This window comes from Tribolium madens, unplaced genomic scaffold (genome assembly GCF_015345945.1).
Source record: "Tribolium madens isolate multiple individuals breed KSU strain unplaced genomic scaffold, Tmad_KSU_1.1 Scaffold_96;HRSCAF=242;Tcas5.2_LG5, whole genome shotgun sequence".
NCBI classification, from domain to species: Eukaryota; Metazoa; Arthropoda; class Insecta; order Coleoptera; family Tenebrionidae; genus Tribolium; species Tribolium madens.
Window position 1 is genome coordinate 4,506,710 of NW_025401068.1, and position 17,345 is coordinate 4,524,054.

At 34.1% G+C, this 17,345-nt stretch overlaps 1 protein-coding gene across 2 annotated transcripts; it reads right to left on the reverse strand.

Moving 5' to 3' along the window:
* Window positions 1-1,282: 1,282 nt before the first annotated feature.
* On the reverse strand, window positions 1,283-17,109 carry LOC123013408 (chitin synthase chs-2). Of its 2 annotated transcripts, none has more exons than XM_044411903.1 (10): window positions 16,912-17,109; window positions 10,844-10,940; window positions 8,544-10,285; window positions 6,734-7,370; window positions 6,418-6,682; window positions 4,178-4,896; window positions 3,821-4,124; window positions 3,049-3,225; window positions 2,102-2,269; window positions 1,283-2,050 (listed from the first exon to the last, which is right to left on the reverse strand). In XM_044411903.1, the coding sequence occupies exons 2-10, from the start codon at window positions 10,936-10,938 to the stop codon at window positions 1,484-1,486; spliced, it is 4,674 nt and encodes a 1,557-aa protein (XP_044267838.1). In that variant the 5' UTR covers window positions 10,939-10,940; window positions 16,912-17,109; the 3' UTR covers window positions 1,283-1,483. The 2 variants fall into 2 exon arrangements, with proteins under 2 accessions (XP_044267838.1, XP_044267837.1); XM_044411902.1 differs by lacking the exon at window positions 3,049-3,225 and adding an exon at window positions 3,337-3,513.
* Window positions 17,110-17,345: the final 236 nt, after the last annotated feature.

The window sequence follows — 17,345 nt, forward strand, 5'->3', positions numbered from 1 at the left end:
CTCTGTCTAAAAAGTTTGCGTTGTCAGCATGTTGACGCAATAACCACTGGCAAAATTCCACTCGTGCAGGATAATCTTGTGGTTGCAAGTGTTGTACCTGTGTATAATGATATGGGTGTTGATGGTTTTCCTTCAGTACCCTTTGCACTAAACTTTTGGATACGCCATAAAGTCTCGAAATCGTGCGAATACTGGTTGTGGGTTCTTGTAAAAAAGCATCTAGCACCATTTCTTCCACTTCAGGTGTTCTTGCTGTACGTGGCACGCCAACAAGACCTTTTTTTTGCGGCATTAGAGACCCAGTTGTTCCAGCACGTGCGATCAAACGCAGAAATGCATTTGACGAAGGGTGATTTCGTTGGGGAAATCGTATGGCATACTGTCTCGTTGCCTCATTGGCATTTCTATTGCATTCGCCGTACATAATTACCATTTCAAGGTATTCATTAGGAGCAAACATTTTCACCAACACTATTTAGACCACGAGAATGAAAAAAATAACGGACAAATACAAGTGACGTTTCTCGTGACAATTTATGTGACACTGACCCTTAACTAGTTGACCAGATATTTTTTCAAAAAAAAAACAAACTTTTAATTTTTGCATTTAACTTGGCAACGTAACTTATACCTAAGAAATTAATTAGAAAATCCTTCACGATTGGCCAATTTAAAATGTTAATCATTTAAATTCTATTTGAGATCGAAATTATTTTCTTTCAAATACGCCATTATACTTCGCAGAAGAATCTGCAATCCTCGGCTCCTACACTTTTTCTGGGACACCCTGTATAAGCATTCCTTTAAGAAATTTTTCAATGTTATTTTCCAAGTTTAGAAATTTTTTAATCCAGTACATCTGACACTTTCTCGTCTCGATTGGCATTTTTACTACTAAATTTAAACATTTTTAAGAATTTTTCTTCTTTTGGAAATCAAAAAGACAGTACATTGGACACTTTCTTTTTACTCCAAGTCAAAGTAATCCGAAGTAACCAGAAGTGGCCTAAAGTGACCTGTGCCGACCTGAAACTACTCGAAGTGACCCAAACATTATTTTACAATCTAAAAGACACTTTGCTAAATAAAATTGTATTATTGTATTGTCACAGGAATTACGTGTGTAAATTTCAGTAAATTTCAAAATTTCAGCTTGTTCGAACGACAGATACTGTCTCAAATTTGACTCAAGATTTCGTGCAGAGAGACAGACAACAAAGCAAGTTAAATAAAAGCTTATAATAATCGAAATTAAAACAAGAAAAATATGTTGGATAGTGTAGAGTTGAATTTAGACTGAATTGATTTTTTTATAAAATACTTTATTGTCTTAAATATCACAATACCTCACAATAAATAAAAGTAATAATAGCGAATTAGGGTAAAAACCTGTCTTTACTTAAAAAATTGAGCTTATTATTATTGAAAAGGGCAGTATTTGAAAATACGAGTATTCCGAAGTCATTTGGCAGTGCTTCTTTATTCACATTCTGCTATTGCTGCTTTTCCAGGTAACGTTGTTTCTTGGTTGCATTTGTAGCGAATTCCTACGGTTGTAAGTATCCTCTTCGAACGCTTTATTGACGTGTCCATTTTCGAAGACTTCTTTCACCGGAATGCTACTAGCGACACTGTTTCTATGATTCCTAGTCACGACATTATTATTCCCGTACTCATTTTTGGCACCTAGAGTTTGCATGTGCGATTTGCGTCGTTCGGCCATCACCGAATTGACCCTGACTTCGAGCGCTTTCATCGTCTCTCTTCTCATCGTCAGTCTTCGACTCAGAACCGGAGTTCCGGCGTTTGTTCCATTGGCATTAAGTTTAGCGAAGCGTTTCTTGAAAGCCACGTCTAGAGTCCCGATTTGTCGTTTCTTCTGAGCGGCCCTTTCGAGATTGTGGATGGTTTTGCGACGACCGATTCGGTCGGGACCCGATCCTGAGTCGTTCTCGTAGTCGCCATCGTCGATGCCTTGCAGTTTTTGCAGTTGTTTGACGATTTCCACGGCTTGTTTGTCAAGGAGAGCGTTGGGAGACAATTCCTCCTTCTGTGAAAAGAATTTCACTATCGGAAGAAGCTAAATGAAAGGTAAATTTACTTTCTTCGTACAACACAAATTGAGTTCCGTGGAGGCCAAAATGTGGGCGATTGTTCCGAATCGGTGGAATAACATGGCGACGAATTGGATTACCAAAATGAGGGCGAAAAAGAAGACAAAGACCAAACCGATTGGTTCCAGTTGGAGGTATTCTTTGGAGATGTGGACCTAAGAACGGTGCAGAGTTTGAGTAATTGCATAAAACATTGCATTTTAATTAAATTTTGTACACTAATGTATTAGAGGAAAATAGATCAATGGCGGTCGTGTTTTTACGCAATTTTACACTATCGGTTTTTTTTCACGTGATTATACCACGAATCGCCACTGAATTAATTAATAATTATATACATAAATACATAAAGTGAGTGAGTAAAGTGTAAACGACCAAATAACTAAATGGTTTGAGCCATCGTTACTTGACTTTCCAACTTCTAGCTTTTACAGCACCGAATTATCACATTAGGAAGAAATAAAATAACAAATATTGTTATTCACACATTTGGGAAAGTGAGTGAAGTAGAATAAAAGTAGTATATCTCTTATTAGAGCACTACTTTGTATTTCTAGACTAAGGAATACAGTGACCGGATCGGATGCAACCTAATTAAACATTCTGGAATATAAACACGTATTAGTTTAGAATGTTAATGACCAATATAAGTTTGTGTGTAACTATGTATAGTGCACGTAAAATTAACCCTTTAACAGTCATATTAAAAGGGTGTAGAAGAAATAGAGATAGAAACCTCTACCTAACATTTATACACGTCAGGTTATTACTGCACAAAAACCGTTTGCAAGAAAATTAAAGACCACAAGTGTATTAATTACACGTAATGTGCACATAAGTCCGTGGAATTGCCTTGGGAAATTATTATCCCCGACCAAGACACTGATTAGTATCCAAAATCCAGACAGAAGACGCAAAAAAACTCCTTAAATACCTCGGACGTTTCCTCAATATACGTTATGTTAGTTCGTACACCGAGTGGCCACTTAACGTGGATCTGATCCTTATTAAGTTGCAACAGGAAGACGACTAAGACAAAGAGAGCATTGAACATGAAGAACGCAAAAACCGATTTATTTCGGAGTTCAATCAACTCCTTTGCTATCCGGGCCTGTAAAAGTTTAAAACAAAATGAGTAAAATAGTCACAGGGGGCCACATGATTCCTTTCGGCTTTCTGAAAGAAACGACAGAAAGAAAACATGTGAAGCCCCTATAATTACCTCTTCGGTGGTCTCGTCATAGGTTATGTTGGTTTTTACACCGAAAGGCCATTTTATGTGCAAATAGTCCTTTTTCAACGTCAGGAGGAACACTATCAGCACGAACAAAGCATTCATCATAAAGAAAGCAAATACGGATTGATCACGCAATTCCTTCAAGTCGGCGGCTATACGGGCCTATAATTTGGTAAAAGTTGGGGGAATCGGGTCAGTTTTTGGCAGGGGATTCAGTCAAGTGGCGCAAGTGGTGGATTTACTTTCTTTCTTAACTAAAATTTTCCGCTCCATTTTTCTATATTACAAGTTTTTACAGTTCAAAATATTAATAAGTATGGACAGAGCGAAATATTTTACTTTGGCTCTTATTCAAAGTTCGATATTAAAAAAAATTGCTTGGAGTCATATTTGGTAAGAAAATTATGAATTAGTCGAAATTTGAATTGGAGTTTGTAAATCCACCACTCACTGTTTTTAAAAAAATTACCTTTTCTTCTTTGTTTTCATCAATGGGATATAAGTACTTATCCAGGAGATCCTTCCAGAATAATATTTCGGCGCTGCTCAGAAACTCTACTTCTCCTTTTCTGACATCGGGATCTTCAATCCAGTAGGGGTTCACCAGATCATCTCTCTTGTTCTGGGGGACTGTAGACACTGTTTCAGAATCAGTTTCATTGGCTGATTCGTCACCCCCTTCTTCAGTGACAGCTCCAAGATGGTGATGATCACCTCTTGATGACGCTGACATACTTCTTCTTCTCGAAATGTGACCAGAGGGGTCAATAGTCCTAAATAAAACAATTTTATTTACATAATGACTGGTTTCATACAAACGCAGTACTTTTCAATGTGGTCGAGTCGCTTATTGAGCATTTCTAACGAATCAGCAATGTTGATGAGAGACGCTTTCTCATCACCGGCTTTCTGATGAGTGCACAACATACATTTGAACAGTCCGGCTAAGGAAATCTCAATACTTCCTTCATCATCATCGCTAGTACCACCACTTTGCAGGAAACCAAGGAGTGATTTTTGCTTCGCTTTTCGTTTCGCTTCTTCAGCTTGTTTCTTCTCTTCCTCGAGTTCTTTCTTTGTTTTTTTCACGGCGACTTCTCGAGTACCCCAAGATACGACATTAAGATTGATGATGGAGTACAAAATCAGTAGCAAATACATAGATGGAATGGAAAGCAGATAAATGATTCCAGGGACAATGCACCAAAATTCCTGAGGGTGGAGACAAGCCGCGATGAAAAATGACCCCGTCATGGCTATTAAGAATATAGCGGAGGGGGAACCGACTCCGTCCTCGCGTAACTGAAGGGCAGTACCGACTATCACCGCCATCATTATCAACGCGTAACCGGTGGATAATATTTGGGCGACGATTAGTTGAATGTTGGATTTGCAAGTGAAGCACACTAACATGAAGAAGAGGATCGGAATGATGTTGTAGTAGAAACTCGTCCAGTTATCGATTTGGAAAGCGGCCACGAAGGCACCCACCAACATGAGGAAGATGGTACCAGGGCCCAGGATGGTACCGCCCATTAAAAGAATCTAAAAATTTATCACTTACTGTCTTTGGTTTTTGATTGTTTGTTGTTTCAGATGTGAAACATTAGTTTGAGATGTAAAGATTTTGTCAAGAATGTGATAATGTAATTTGGAAACAAAAGTAATAAGTGATTTTTGTAAATGTCACCACTTTTAATGTTATCCCGGCGCATCCACCATTTTTTGGTAATAATTTTTGCAAATTTATACAGATACAAGGTGTCCCAGCGAGTTGAAAAAGTCTATTAGTGACCTTTAAATGGTAAAATTTAAAAAATATACAGGCTGTTTACAAATGCCGCACTAAAACTATGGTAGGGTGTCTACAATTATTTGGTGAGTGAGGGAAAAATATTTAAAAAAATCTTGGTTTTTATTTTTCTGCACAGTGGGGGTTTTGTGTAAGAATCTTCAAAGGTGGATTAATAATATTTATCGTCTTTAACATTCAATGGCGATTTACCTCTTCTAAATTATTATTGATAATTATGCAAAAATCGAAGCGGCAACGTTTAAAGATAACAATAAATTTAAGAATTGAATTATTCCATGGTAACTCTCTTGATTTTCTTAAGGTAGGTACACCCAGTTGCCAGATTTACCATAAAATAAACCTTCATCCACGTGCAAATTTAACATCAAGAATTTTTTAAATATTTTTCCCTCACTCACCGAATGATTCTAGACAGCGTACCATAGTTTTAGTGCGCCATTTTTTAAACAYCCTGTATATAGGACATTGATAGATACTAATCTAGTCCATTGCCTTAAATTATTTTCAACTRTACAGCGTGTATCAAAAATAAGTTACAATACAAACTTGTGTTTTTCTAAATGAAACACCATATGTTTCTTAGCGTTTTTGGATGTAAATTTTTATGACAATGTTTTTAATACTAAACTAAACTTTTATTGGTCGATTTTGCTTAGTTTTAAAAATAAGACGGTTTTTTTGACGAAAAATGCACTTTTTAAAAAATTTATTACACAAAAACCAAGACATTTAGAAAACTTTTGACAATCTTCTTAATTTATTAATCTTTACAAATGCAAAGCACTAAAAAAATTGCTACAGCTTTAAGTTCTGTCTTTCTTCTTTGAAGAAGTAAGAAAAAATTTGTTCTAGCTGTCTTAGTTTTTATGTAAATTTTTTTTTAAAAGTGCATGTTTTTGTCAAAAAAAAACGTCTTATTTCTAAAATTAAGCGAATTCGACTAATAAAAGTTCAGCATAAAAACATTGTTTTAAAAGGCTACGTCCAAAAATGCTATGAAATATATGGTGTTTCATTTAAAAAAACACAAGTTTGTACCGTAACTTATTTTTAGGACATGCTGCATGGTTGAAAATAATTTTAAGTGATGCACTAGATTAGTATTTATGAACGTTTTAATTTTTTTTATTTTACCATTTAAAGGTCACTAATGGACTTTTTCAACACGCTGGGACACCCTGTATAGATACAATTATTAAAAAAATATACTTCTATGTTCTTATTTGAAAAAGTTGTACTTCAGTACTTACTTGGTATCCTATGTAAGGCATAGAAATGTTGTCATTAATTTCGATTGTTCGTTTCGAGTCCATTAGCAAATCCATAATATTGGCAATAGTCGAAGGAACCCATCTTCGCCGCTGGTTGTAAAACTCGTTGAAGCCTTCAGGAGCATGGGTGTAAGCGTCAGACGCGGCCGAATATTCGACTCGATAGCCCCTTTGAAGCAACAACGTGCACAACCAACGGTCCTCTCCCTGATCATATTGCACATAATGTCTGGCTTCTGACGATCTAAAACACTCCAAAATAATGAAAAATTTCCCCAAAAACTTGTAACATTACGAAGTGGTGTATTTCTTCATGACATTATCGTCCATTAGTGCTTTTCCTCTAAACAACGAGAAACATCCAGGACTGCAAAGCACACATCCGATGACGTGCTCGGTGGCTTTTTGCAGCCAATGCCCGATAGCGTATTCGAACATTTGGTACCACACCATGGGGCCGGAACCCACAGGATGGATTCGTCCGCAAGCCGCCCCCAGATTCCGGTTTTTCTTCATCAAGTCGATTAAGAGTAACACAGCTGATGGTTGAAAGTCGATGTCGCCATCTAGAGTTAGAAGATACGTRTTTTCGGCGATCACGGCTTTCCTGTCGACGGAAATAGGAAGTTCCATGAGTCGGTGACCCAAGAGGTAGTACATGTACATCACTTGCGACCAGCGCTTTCGGTGTCTTATCTTCATTTTGTCCTTCAAATGGGCGATCATTTTTGTTTTTCCGGGGAGGGTCCACACCAAGCGGCCCCCATAAGGGGTTGGGATTTTTTTAGGGGGGCGGATGCGCATGTGGGTTTGGTGCACGTCAGAAGCGGCCTCGTCGATGGTTGCGACTAAAAGTTTGACGAAACGGTTGACCTGGGTTTCGTCGTCGTTGTGGTCGGAGATTTCGAAGGCGTCGTCGAAGAATATATGAGCTGAAATCGGGACATATTTTCTGATTCTAGTAAAAAATTCCGTTTTTTTAAACGAAGATAAATTTGTAAAATCTAAACAAGTGTGAAAGCAGACAACTAAAATTTTGCGATTTTTCACATTGCAATATTTTTGTTATTCTTTGTCGGATTTTGATAAATTTTGGTTCGGCTTAAAGAACGAACTTTGCAGAATATTGTAATTTAATTTCTAATTTTGTCTTGTAAATAAAAAAAGCCGAAAGCACTGTTTTTTTACTGTTTTTTTTATTCTGGGGTGCGGCAGAGACAAACTAAAGATTTTTCTGATTTCAGATTCTTCTCTGAATATGGACCAATTTGTTTCAAAATTTTATCTTCTGATGCCCCAGAAATTCAAAGCATTGAAAAAGACGTTGCTTTTCTAATGTTACTAAATATTCGTTCAGAAAGTAGGCTACATAAAAAGGTAGTTAAACCGAAAATTATTGCTTCTCTGAAAAACTTGAAATTTCAAAGGATTACAACAAGTAAAACGGTTAATTATTGGAAGCTTCCATGCGCCTATTTTGACGTTTTGGCACATTCGGCTCACTTATTACGCACATTCATTGAAATTGGAAATATAATGCTTTTTTTGAAGATTTATACCTCTCATGTCTCAAGAATTAAAGTTATGGAAAATGTGGTACTTACATAATTGAAAAATTAATGGACAATAATCTGAAATCAGTAAAAACTTAAGTTTGTCTCTGTCGCACACTACAGCTCAATAAAAAAATAATTTAAAAAACAATGCTTTCGTCTTTTGGGTATCACATTTAGAAACTAGAAATGTTATCTACAAAGTTTTTTCTTTAAACGAAACAAAAATTCATCGAAATCTGACAAAGAATAACAAAAATATTGCAATGTGAAAAATCGCAAAATTTTAGTTGTCTGGTTAATTTTTGAGACCAGTGTATATTGTGCTTATTTGCAATTTGTTTCTCAAGCTAACACCAGATTCTATCTTTAGACGACATGTAGAGCTGTTTGTTTTCGGTATTTGTTAATAACTCTTTCTAGTCCACAAAATTTAAAAACTATAACTATTTATAACAACCTTTCTGAGCAATTGCTACCAATTTTCTCACCAAAATTTTGACATGATAATTTCCGTTTTAAGAAAAAACTTTGCCACTTGATAAAACTTACTTTCGAATTCGTAATAATCAGGATCGACCACCCTGAGATACTTCTGAGCCACTCTCCTCGCCGACTGATCTTCATCCAAGCGTAAAATCGACTTCAAAAACTCTATCATTTCTTCTTTATTCTCATGCCACATGGTAGCACAGGCATATATYCGTGTGATATGATCCGAATTTTTGACCGCTTTGGCGGAGGAAGCGTCCGTGTGATTCGAAATGGTCTCGTAATACTCATCCCCTTTCTCCTTCTGGATYTCATCCAAATCCTCAGTCTTGACATCAGCCTCATCGTCACGTCTTCGATTCATCCCCAGACTCTGATCAATAAGCAGCCCCTCGTACATCGGAGTCACAAACAGCTTCTCAGTCCTGGCCAAACGCTCGCACTTGGGGGTCCAAATGTGGAGAGTGATCCACGTTTGGGACAAAAGCCACAAAAGCCAAATCCACGCGTGTTGATGAGAGATAAAATCGTTCAAGAAGACGACTGGAGGACTCTCGAAGAATAGATAAGAAGGGATTGTATCGTGGAAGAAACAGGGATCACCGTTTCGGAGTCCACAAGCCGCGATTAACAGCGAAATTGAAACGGGGATTGTCAAATTGACGGGGAAAGCGTACGAAAAGCCCTGAATCATGATTTTGCAAGCGAATTTCCCGAAGATGTAGGCGAAATATGAGGAGGAAACGTTGAGGAGTAGCACATAAATGGCAGTCATGTCATTGGAGGTGATTGTAGTGTCGTCCCCGGTTGGGATTATTTCGGAAATGTCAGGGAGGGAAGTCCCTCCTAACACTGGTTTGATCTCCAAGACTTGGATTTGGTGAGCACTGAAACCTTCCGAAAAGTCGGTGAAAAAGAATGCAACTTCTCCTTCTTTGACTAAAATAATGAACAAGACGGAAACAAAGAACAACAAGCATTTCCAAACTGAGACAAACATGTATATAAAATACCGACATTGCTCCAGATTCTCTTTGATTTTCCCCAACTTTTTAATAAATGGGATTGGGGAGTGTCTGGATATGTAATTCTCCCACCAACCGAGTGATACCAGGAAGATGGCAATTGGGATTATCCAAAGATCGGCCCTTTGTTCAATGATGGGCCAAACGACGAATCCCGTGGCTTGAGCGGCAATTGCAAACAAATCGATTATAACTTTGAGAAATCTCTGAGATTCTTTATTGCTCCGAGACAGCAAACCTAAAACTCCCGGAATGAAACAAATGCAATTCGTCAACATGGCCCCTTTGACCACATCCAAGTCTGGTAAAATGTAAAATATCAAAAGGGCGATTCCGATGGTGTGAAGCGTTTCCATGAAGAAAACGATTAAGAAGTGTGAAAAAGACGGTTTTTTTGACGATTTGAAGAAACACATTCGGGAGGACCGGAAAAGGGAGCCAAGCTGGGGGACCCAGAAGGCGAAAATTAAGCACCACATCCATGTTACTCTTTCCGCCGATGGTAGTTTTACTATAAATTGTTTTTCTCGTCCCAAGTCTCTATTACAGTAAACTGTTACTTTGTCTGGTTTCAGTTGGGATGTCATAAAGAGAAGAGTTCCTTTTGATATGACTCCTGAGCCGAGGACTATTACGAAAGTTACAAGGTAAGCTACGATTTTGAGTATTTTTACGGTGATTTCGAGGCATTTTTGGTTCGCCATCGAACCCGATTCTTCTTTGATCGGGGGGTCTCTGAACACGTCCCATCCTTTGGTTTCTTGAACAGTTCTGGTGCTGCAAATAAATCATATTTCGCTGTATTTTTTGCAGCAAATTTTTATTTGTAAAATAATGACAACAAAAGATTTTTTTACTAGGATCATCTACGCAAATAAAAAAATCTGTGTATATTTTTTCAATAAGTACTTAAATTTGGAACAATTAAAAAGTAAAAACACTAGTCTTGTGAGAAGAAAACACAATAGAAATTTGGCCGCTATTAATTTAATAATAACTCATCACGGAACAAAACCTCCCAGGAAAATGCAAGGTCGTTCGTAGATCCAGTTTTAATTATAGCAAAGTGAAAGGTTAACTTTCATAATTTTTGTTAAACTCGATCCTGTTCTAGCACATTGTGTAACCATGCGTACGTCTTTGTCTAAGCGTTTTAACATTTCGGTGCAGACAACTGAAATTGTCGTTTTCCTTGGCATTTTACTTTTGATTTTATATTATTTATGTATAAGTATATATCCGAATCGCTACCAGTTCACACAAAATGACATTTTCATGATTCAAATGTAAAAATTGCAAGGATTAGATGAAACACTTCATTTTGCAATATCTCACCTTCCTCCATAAATATTTTCGGTAAGAGGGGAACTTTCGTCATCCGAGAAATTGTCATCACTGTATGTATCATTTCGCAGCCCCCCGGATGTCATGTCTGGAAAATAAATAAAAAATAATGACACAAAGAAATAAAAATATTTGCGAATTGAATCATCCCTTTATTAGCTTTAGGTTCTTTTTAATAAAATTAATGATCAATAAAACAACAGGAACCAGGAATTTTAATCGGAGTCTGAAAACATTGAAAAACAAAATTTATTACAACATTTAGATTAGGAAATAATGTCGTTTTAATGTGTTTCCACTAAACACATTTTCGCTATTTTTGTTACCAACTATACGAATTTTTACATTAGAATTTATGAGAAAATGGGTGGGTATCGCCTTACAATTTATAGAATTGGTCAAAGTATTTGTTACGCTATAAGAAGGAAAGAAATCAAGGCAATCTATATAGCCGCACCCAATAGTGGCATGATAAATAAATGTACGCAGCCAATGCGGATATGGTCTTTTTGTTTTAACATTTTGTCTTTGTTCAGTCGATAAAATCAATTTTAGAGGACATTGGTCCCCCGAAAAGTCAACGGCGAAAGTTCAATATTGTCACTGTTGAAATAAAAGCGGTTTTTTATGGATCATTTGATAATAATTCGCGTAATTTAGAAAAATTGTAGGCGAAGGTAGATACCATTATGATAAAAGATATGTGGGTGTAAAGATCAGGATACTTAAATGTTATTGTTCCTAAAAATACATTTTAAAAGTTTATGAATTTGCTTCTTATTTCCCAAGTATCACTTAGGTATTCAAGCTGAGATTTTAACAAATTTTGCTGCGTAAAGATGCATATGAATAACTTTTTTTAATGTTGAAGAAGTGACCATAGATTTAGATTTAATTTTTTTTAACACGTTTGCAAACACATTTTTTCACATATGACATAGTTAGATAACAGAACTAGATAATCGAGAGGGAAAATTTCTTCACATTTTTTAAAGCCTACATTTCTTTGTTGTTGAATGATTTATTTTTTTAGTGTTCGACAAAAATTAACAATTCTTCAATATAAAGTAATAACTAAGAAAATTAAATTTTAAAATTAAAAAAAGTGTACAATACAGAAGACTTTAGAAGAAACGCAATTTTGTTTTTGATATTTTCTCCATCAAAATCAGATTACATTTAACATGTGACAATTACAAACACTTTTTCATCTAACTATATCATGTGGGCATATGACACAATAATTCTTGTCTTTCTTGGGGAGTAATACTGAAATAGAAAATTTATTTTTCTGAAAAATGTTGAAGAATAAAAATAGTGTTTATTTCAGAATTTCTTATAACCTGTAGTGTGAACTATTATCAAGCTTAAATTAATTATAAAATCATAATAAAATTACAGTCACCACAAAAGTTCACTGAACTGAGCAACATTTACCTACCATTGTGGTCCATATGAGTAGAATTATTTAAAATGTTAAATTCACTTTCTTAGCAATAAATAATAAATCAGTGATTTATATTATAATGAGCCACTCTAATATGAAAATTTCGTTTAATGCATTGAAAGTTTAATTATACATATACCTAAGCAGAGTTTTTGTTTTTGTTAATTTAATATTTTAAAGCTCAGTTCCAACGTCTCTTAAACCTTTTCAACCTCGGACCAGTGTTTTTTTTTACGCGGCTCTCTTTTATGGCAAAAACATATACCATATTATTATTTAACCTGCTAATTTTGATTTTAGCTTAATAACAGGTTTTTCTTAATTCAATAAATTGTAATGTATGGATTGAGAGGGTTCGGTTATCAAACGTCAGTTTTCACTAAATTGCACATTGCAATACTTACACATAAATTTAAGTGATGTTTTAATACTGATTATTTTTTTAATAATAATGTATATGTAATAAATTTTTATTTTTGTCTTTTCTTAGGACATTGTCTACCCTGTTTTTCGTAATGTTTATTCTATCATTTTTTAGAACTGTCACTTAGGTTTATTTTTTAATCTTAATTTTAACTTATAGTTTGTTTTTGAAGAATTAAAATATAGTTCGTTAAACCAAGTGGTAATTCTTACAGAAAATTGTTTTAAATTACTAGGTGTGTATAGCTTTTCAATGAAGGTAAAGGTCATTCCGATTAATTTCTTTCACTGTTATTATGTTAAGAAAATATAATAGTTTTATTTTACAGATTTATTTATCCACGAATTATGAAAAAAATTTCAACTTTTAAACGCTACGTCACTACAAGGTATTTGCTAATGATATACAAGAATAACTAGTTATATTTATAGAAAAAAGTGAAAGTACACCGTATATGACAACTAACATGCCTATATTTAAGTAAGTATATGAGGAAATAAATAGACAAAAATAATTCGGCATTCATATAAATTAGATTTGCATCGAACGTTTGTATCAATTTTTATTACTAATACTTATAGCTAATAAACTTTGTAATTACATCAAATATCATAAGAATGATAAATAATATCATTAGAGCGTTTACTCGATTTATTAAAAAATCTAAAACTTCCTTCATAACGTTTCCAGCCACCTTTTTAACCCGGTTGTGCGTACTGTGTTTTATTTTTCTGATTACATGTTTTATTTATGGTCTACCCGACTGTTGCATGCTATTTGCTCTTTTTTGAACTGCGGATATCAACTACATGGGGTGCCTTATTTAAATATCTTTACAATAACACATGTCAAGTTCCTCGCAGCTGCAGGATTATTAAGGGAATTTTTATTTTATACTTTTTGTACTTGCTTCGACTTTACACAAATACAGGCTGTTCCAGCTAAGAGTTTCGAGGTCAATATTTAAGATATTTTTATGTAATTTGTCTTGGGACACCCTGTATTAAAATGACGGACGTCCCTGTGTAAAAAATCTGATTCTTGATTCCTTGATACATCAATACCGTTTCCGTAATTACGTAATTTTTTATTGTTTTAATCAGAAAGTGACTCATAGGCGTCAGAAGTGGGATGGCGAACGGTGTTTTAAATCCAATGTTCAGTAAATCCGAATAACTGCAATTTCTTATTCTTAACATAACATAAATCATTAAGAAATTAGGTAAAGGTAAAAACGAAATATAACATATTTATGCAGAATAATATTTGTGTTGTGTTAAAGATCAATAAATCAATAAGAAAGTGAAGAGTTTCTAAATTTCTTTTCATTTTATAGAAGGTAAAAACATAAAATCAGTAAGAATATATCAGCTTGATTAAGTTATAAAAGATTCTATTCTCGTATTCAACACTGTCACCGACCATCACATAAAATTTCTGCAATGATCTTGAGGTCGTTTAGTCGGGGTCATTCCTCCTTGTATCCCAGGAGGTGACACTACACCATCGTGTTTTCTAGCTAATTTGCATGTAGTCCAAAATTGTATAGAGCTGAATTTTGTTKTGAAATATATTTTCGGCAAATGTTAGTCGCGAAAGTGTAACAATTTAGTGAACTTTTCACTGCCGGTAGTTGAGAACAAGTTAAAATCTTATTATTAAAAAGTTTTCGTGTGAATTAGGACAACGATAAATGTTCATTGTTTTCGGCGGTCTGTAGACAAAATTTCACATGGTTTTCAACTTTTTAACAGCCAGTTTATATTTTCAATGTATTATTTACGTCTTAAATTGTGGAAATGCGATTCTTCCTGTGATATGGTTGATTTAATCAAATGACAGAAGCTGCAAGGTTTTGAGGATCAATTATTATGAATTGTGACACTCATCGATAGTGAAATCATTTTATTGGTTTCTACTCTTATTGGGAAATGGAATTAGAAAACTTCTCACTTATGTGTTTTTTTTTTTAATTTATTGATTTACTTGGCTTGCAACAAAAATTAACTAGGTAAACGCATTTCGAATTCCTTGGGAAATAAGAAATCTGTTATTTGACCACAAATACCACTCCAGTTTGAACCAAGTGTTACATGGTTCATTTCGTATTGGACCCAAAAACGTTTGGAGAATCGGAAATAAGTTTGTCGTTGTCATCATGATTAACAGGTGAATCACATTTGGGTATTACCAATGCTTAGATATTTAAAAAATATTTATTTTAAGAATTTTAACTAACCAAAATTTTTGAACTAGTTAAGTTTTAATACGTTATTTGCCAATTTCAAACAAACGTAACGATATCTTATAACGGAATAAAACACAGTGACCCACTTTCACCTTATTTCATACAGATCGGTAACGATAAATTCAAGTTGATTCATTGTTATGATATTATTGATACAATTTTAGGTTACATTCAGCTTCTTCGGTGATTAAATATAGGGCAAAAATTCAATGCATCATTTTTGTTCAAAATGGACAATAGGTATTGTTCTAGAAAGTAAAGAAAGTAAACATTTTTTGCACTAGAACAGAAAGTAAAATATTTCATTGAACGTTCATTAATTCTACAATTGAAGTTTTACAGTTTTTTCTTAAAAAGTATTTTATTTGCTGTAACTTTGTCTAAAATTATAAAAATACGAAAAACGAAAAAATTATAGATGACTTCAATAAATGTAATATTAAAAGTCTGTACTATTGGCTGTTTTTCTTTAACATTTATGCTCATTTTATCTTACCACAAACCATTTATTTTACTGTAAATAAATGATAAATGTTAAACCATTGCGGTTGAAACGGCTAAAGTTGCTGAAACAGGATACATAGCGTTTCGCTAGCACCATAAGATTTCTCTAGCCTCTTTGACCATGATGTTAATTTTAAATTGAAGTTTTGTCACTATTTATTGTAAGAAAAAAATGTGTTTTACATTTCTTGCAATTTTAATGAAGTTAGAATTTTGAAAAAAAAAATGAAATACCTAGTGTCAAAGTCTCACTGAACCAATAATACAGTTTATCTAGAGTAGGTACTAGAATCGTGGACATTTCACTACAATGAGTGTAGAAGAATATAAAAAATGTAGAAATCTTCAAACGGACTCTATTTAATAAATAAGTATAGGCACTTTATAAATTAATATTTGTCGATTAGATTAAGATATCTAAAATTTATTGAATCATATGGTTAATATTATTAATTTGAGTGACTTTTCTAGGTCATGTATGTGTCAACAAATTCTGCAACACAGTTAAAATGATCATTTAAGAATTAAATTAATTTTTTATTAGATGTTTTATCCAACACCAATCRAAATTCTTGTTTCAAATTGTTTCCAACTCTTCACAAACTTTATAAATATCATCAGACATTAAATATCAAGCCTGAATTCTTACAAAAAGTGACGTAACACCTACCTTAACTTTTTATAAAAGACTGTAATGACATAATGAAGAAAGTTTACTAAAGTTGAATAATCTATTTGCTTGTTCGTATTTGTGCTATCAAAACTAAGGGCGACCAAGTGATATTTCCGTTAAAAATTAATTATGGATTTATTAACACCGAATTCTTACAGTATACTCTATCTACGCAAAATCCTGTTACGAAATTTATTATTACGGTACAATATAGATACGCCTACAGTTATAATAACTGATGCCGCAATGTCTAATTATAATAGTTTTAATCTTCAAGTTTATGAATTAAACATGATTCAGTTTGTATCACGCTACTTTAGAGAGAGCTTGCGGTTACTACTTGACCATCCTTGCAAAGTCTTGCAAAGTCTTTAGTGAAATTTTAGTGCTCTTTTGACCAACTGTTATGTTTATTGGAGACTTTCACTGAGTTCTAGTTGTCAGTTTGTGAAAGAAATTAAATATTTTAGATGTAAAAAATTTAGCAATGAAATATTTGTGAATTTCACTTTTAATGCATGGTGATTTCAATGATACCGCAGGCTATGAAACATTGAAAACTTACGATATTAAAATTTTGAACCAATTTGTAAAAAAGTTTAGGAATGGAGATCTAGTAGTAAAAGAAAGTTTTTAAGACATGACACAGTTAATAACACTTTTTCACATTTTCGCACCTGTTTATTAATAAATGTATGTATACTGTTAGCTCGATATAAAATTGAAAAAGGTGATAAAAACTTATACAAATCTTCCTACTTACTCGAAATTAAATGTGGTGTATCCTTTTACGAATTATGAAGTTACACTTTTATATAAATCAACCAAACATAAAAATCACGTTCATAATTATGTGTTACATTTTAAATTTCATGAAAAATAAATTTTTGCACTCTTGTTATGACATAAATAAATAGAACCCTTTTGTATATACCTCACAACCATCGGTCAAGAACTGACAGTTCATGAAGTTGAATTCCTTTTACTTATGTTATGCGCAAGCGCATGTATGGGTGAATGTCTTGTAGGTGTTCATTCTTTTGCCGAAGACCTCTAAGCTCCAGGTAATTGCAAAATATCGAAGAATGTGTGGGTTCCTTTACTTTCATAAATGAGCGCCTGGTAATGAGGCAACACTAAAAACACAACCGGGAAGTACAGGGAAGTTGAGGGGGTTTTTTGGAGCAACAATTTTTG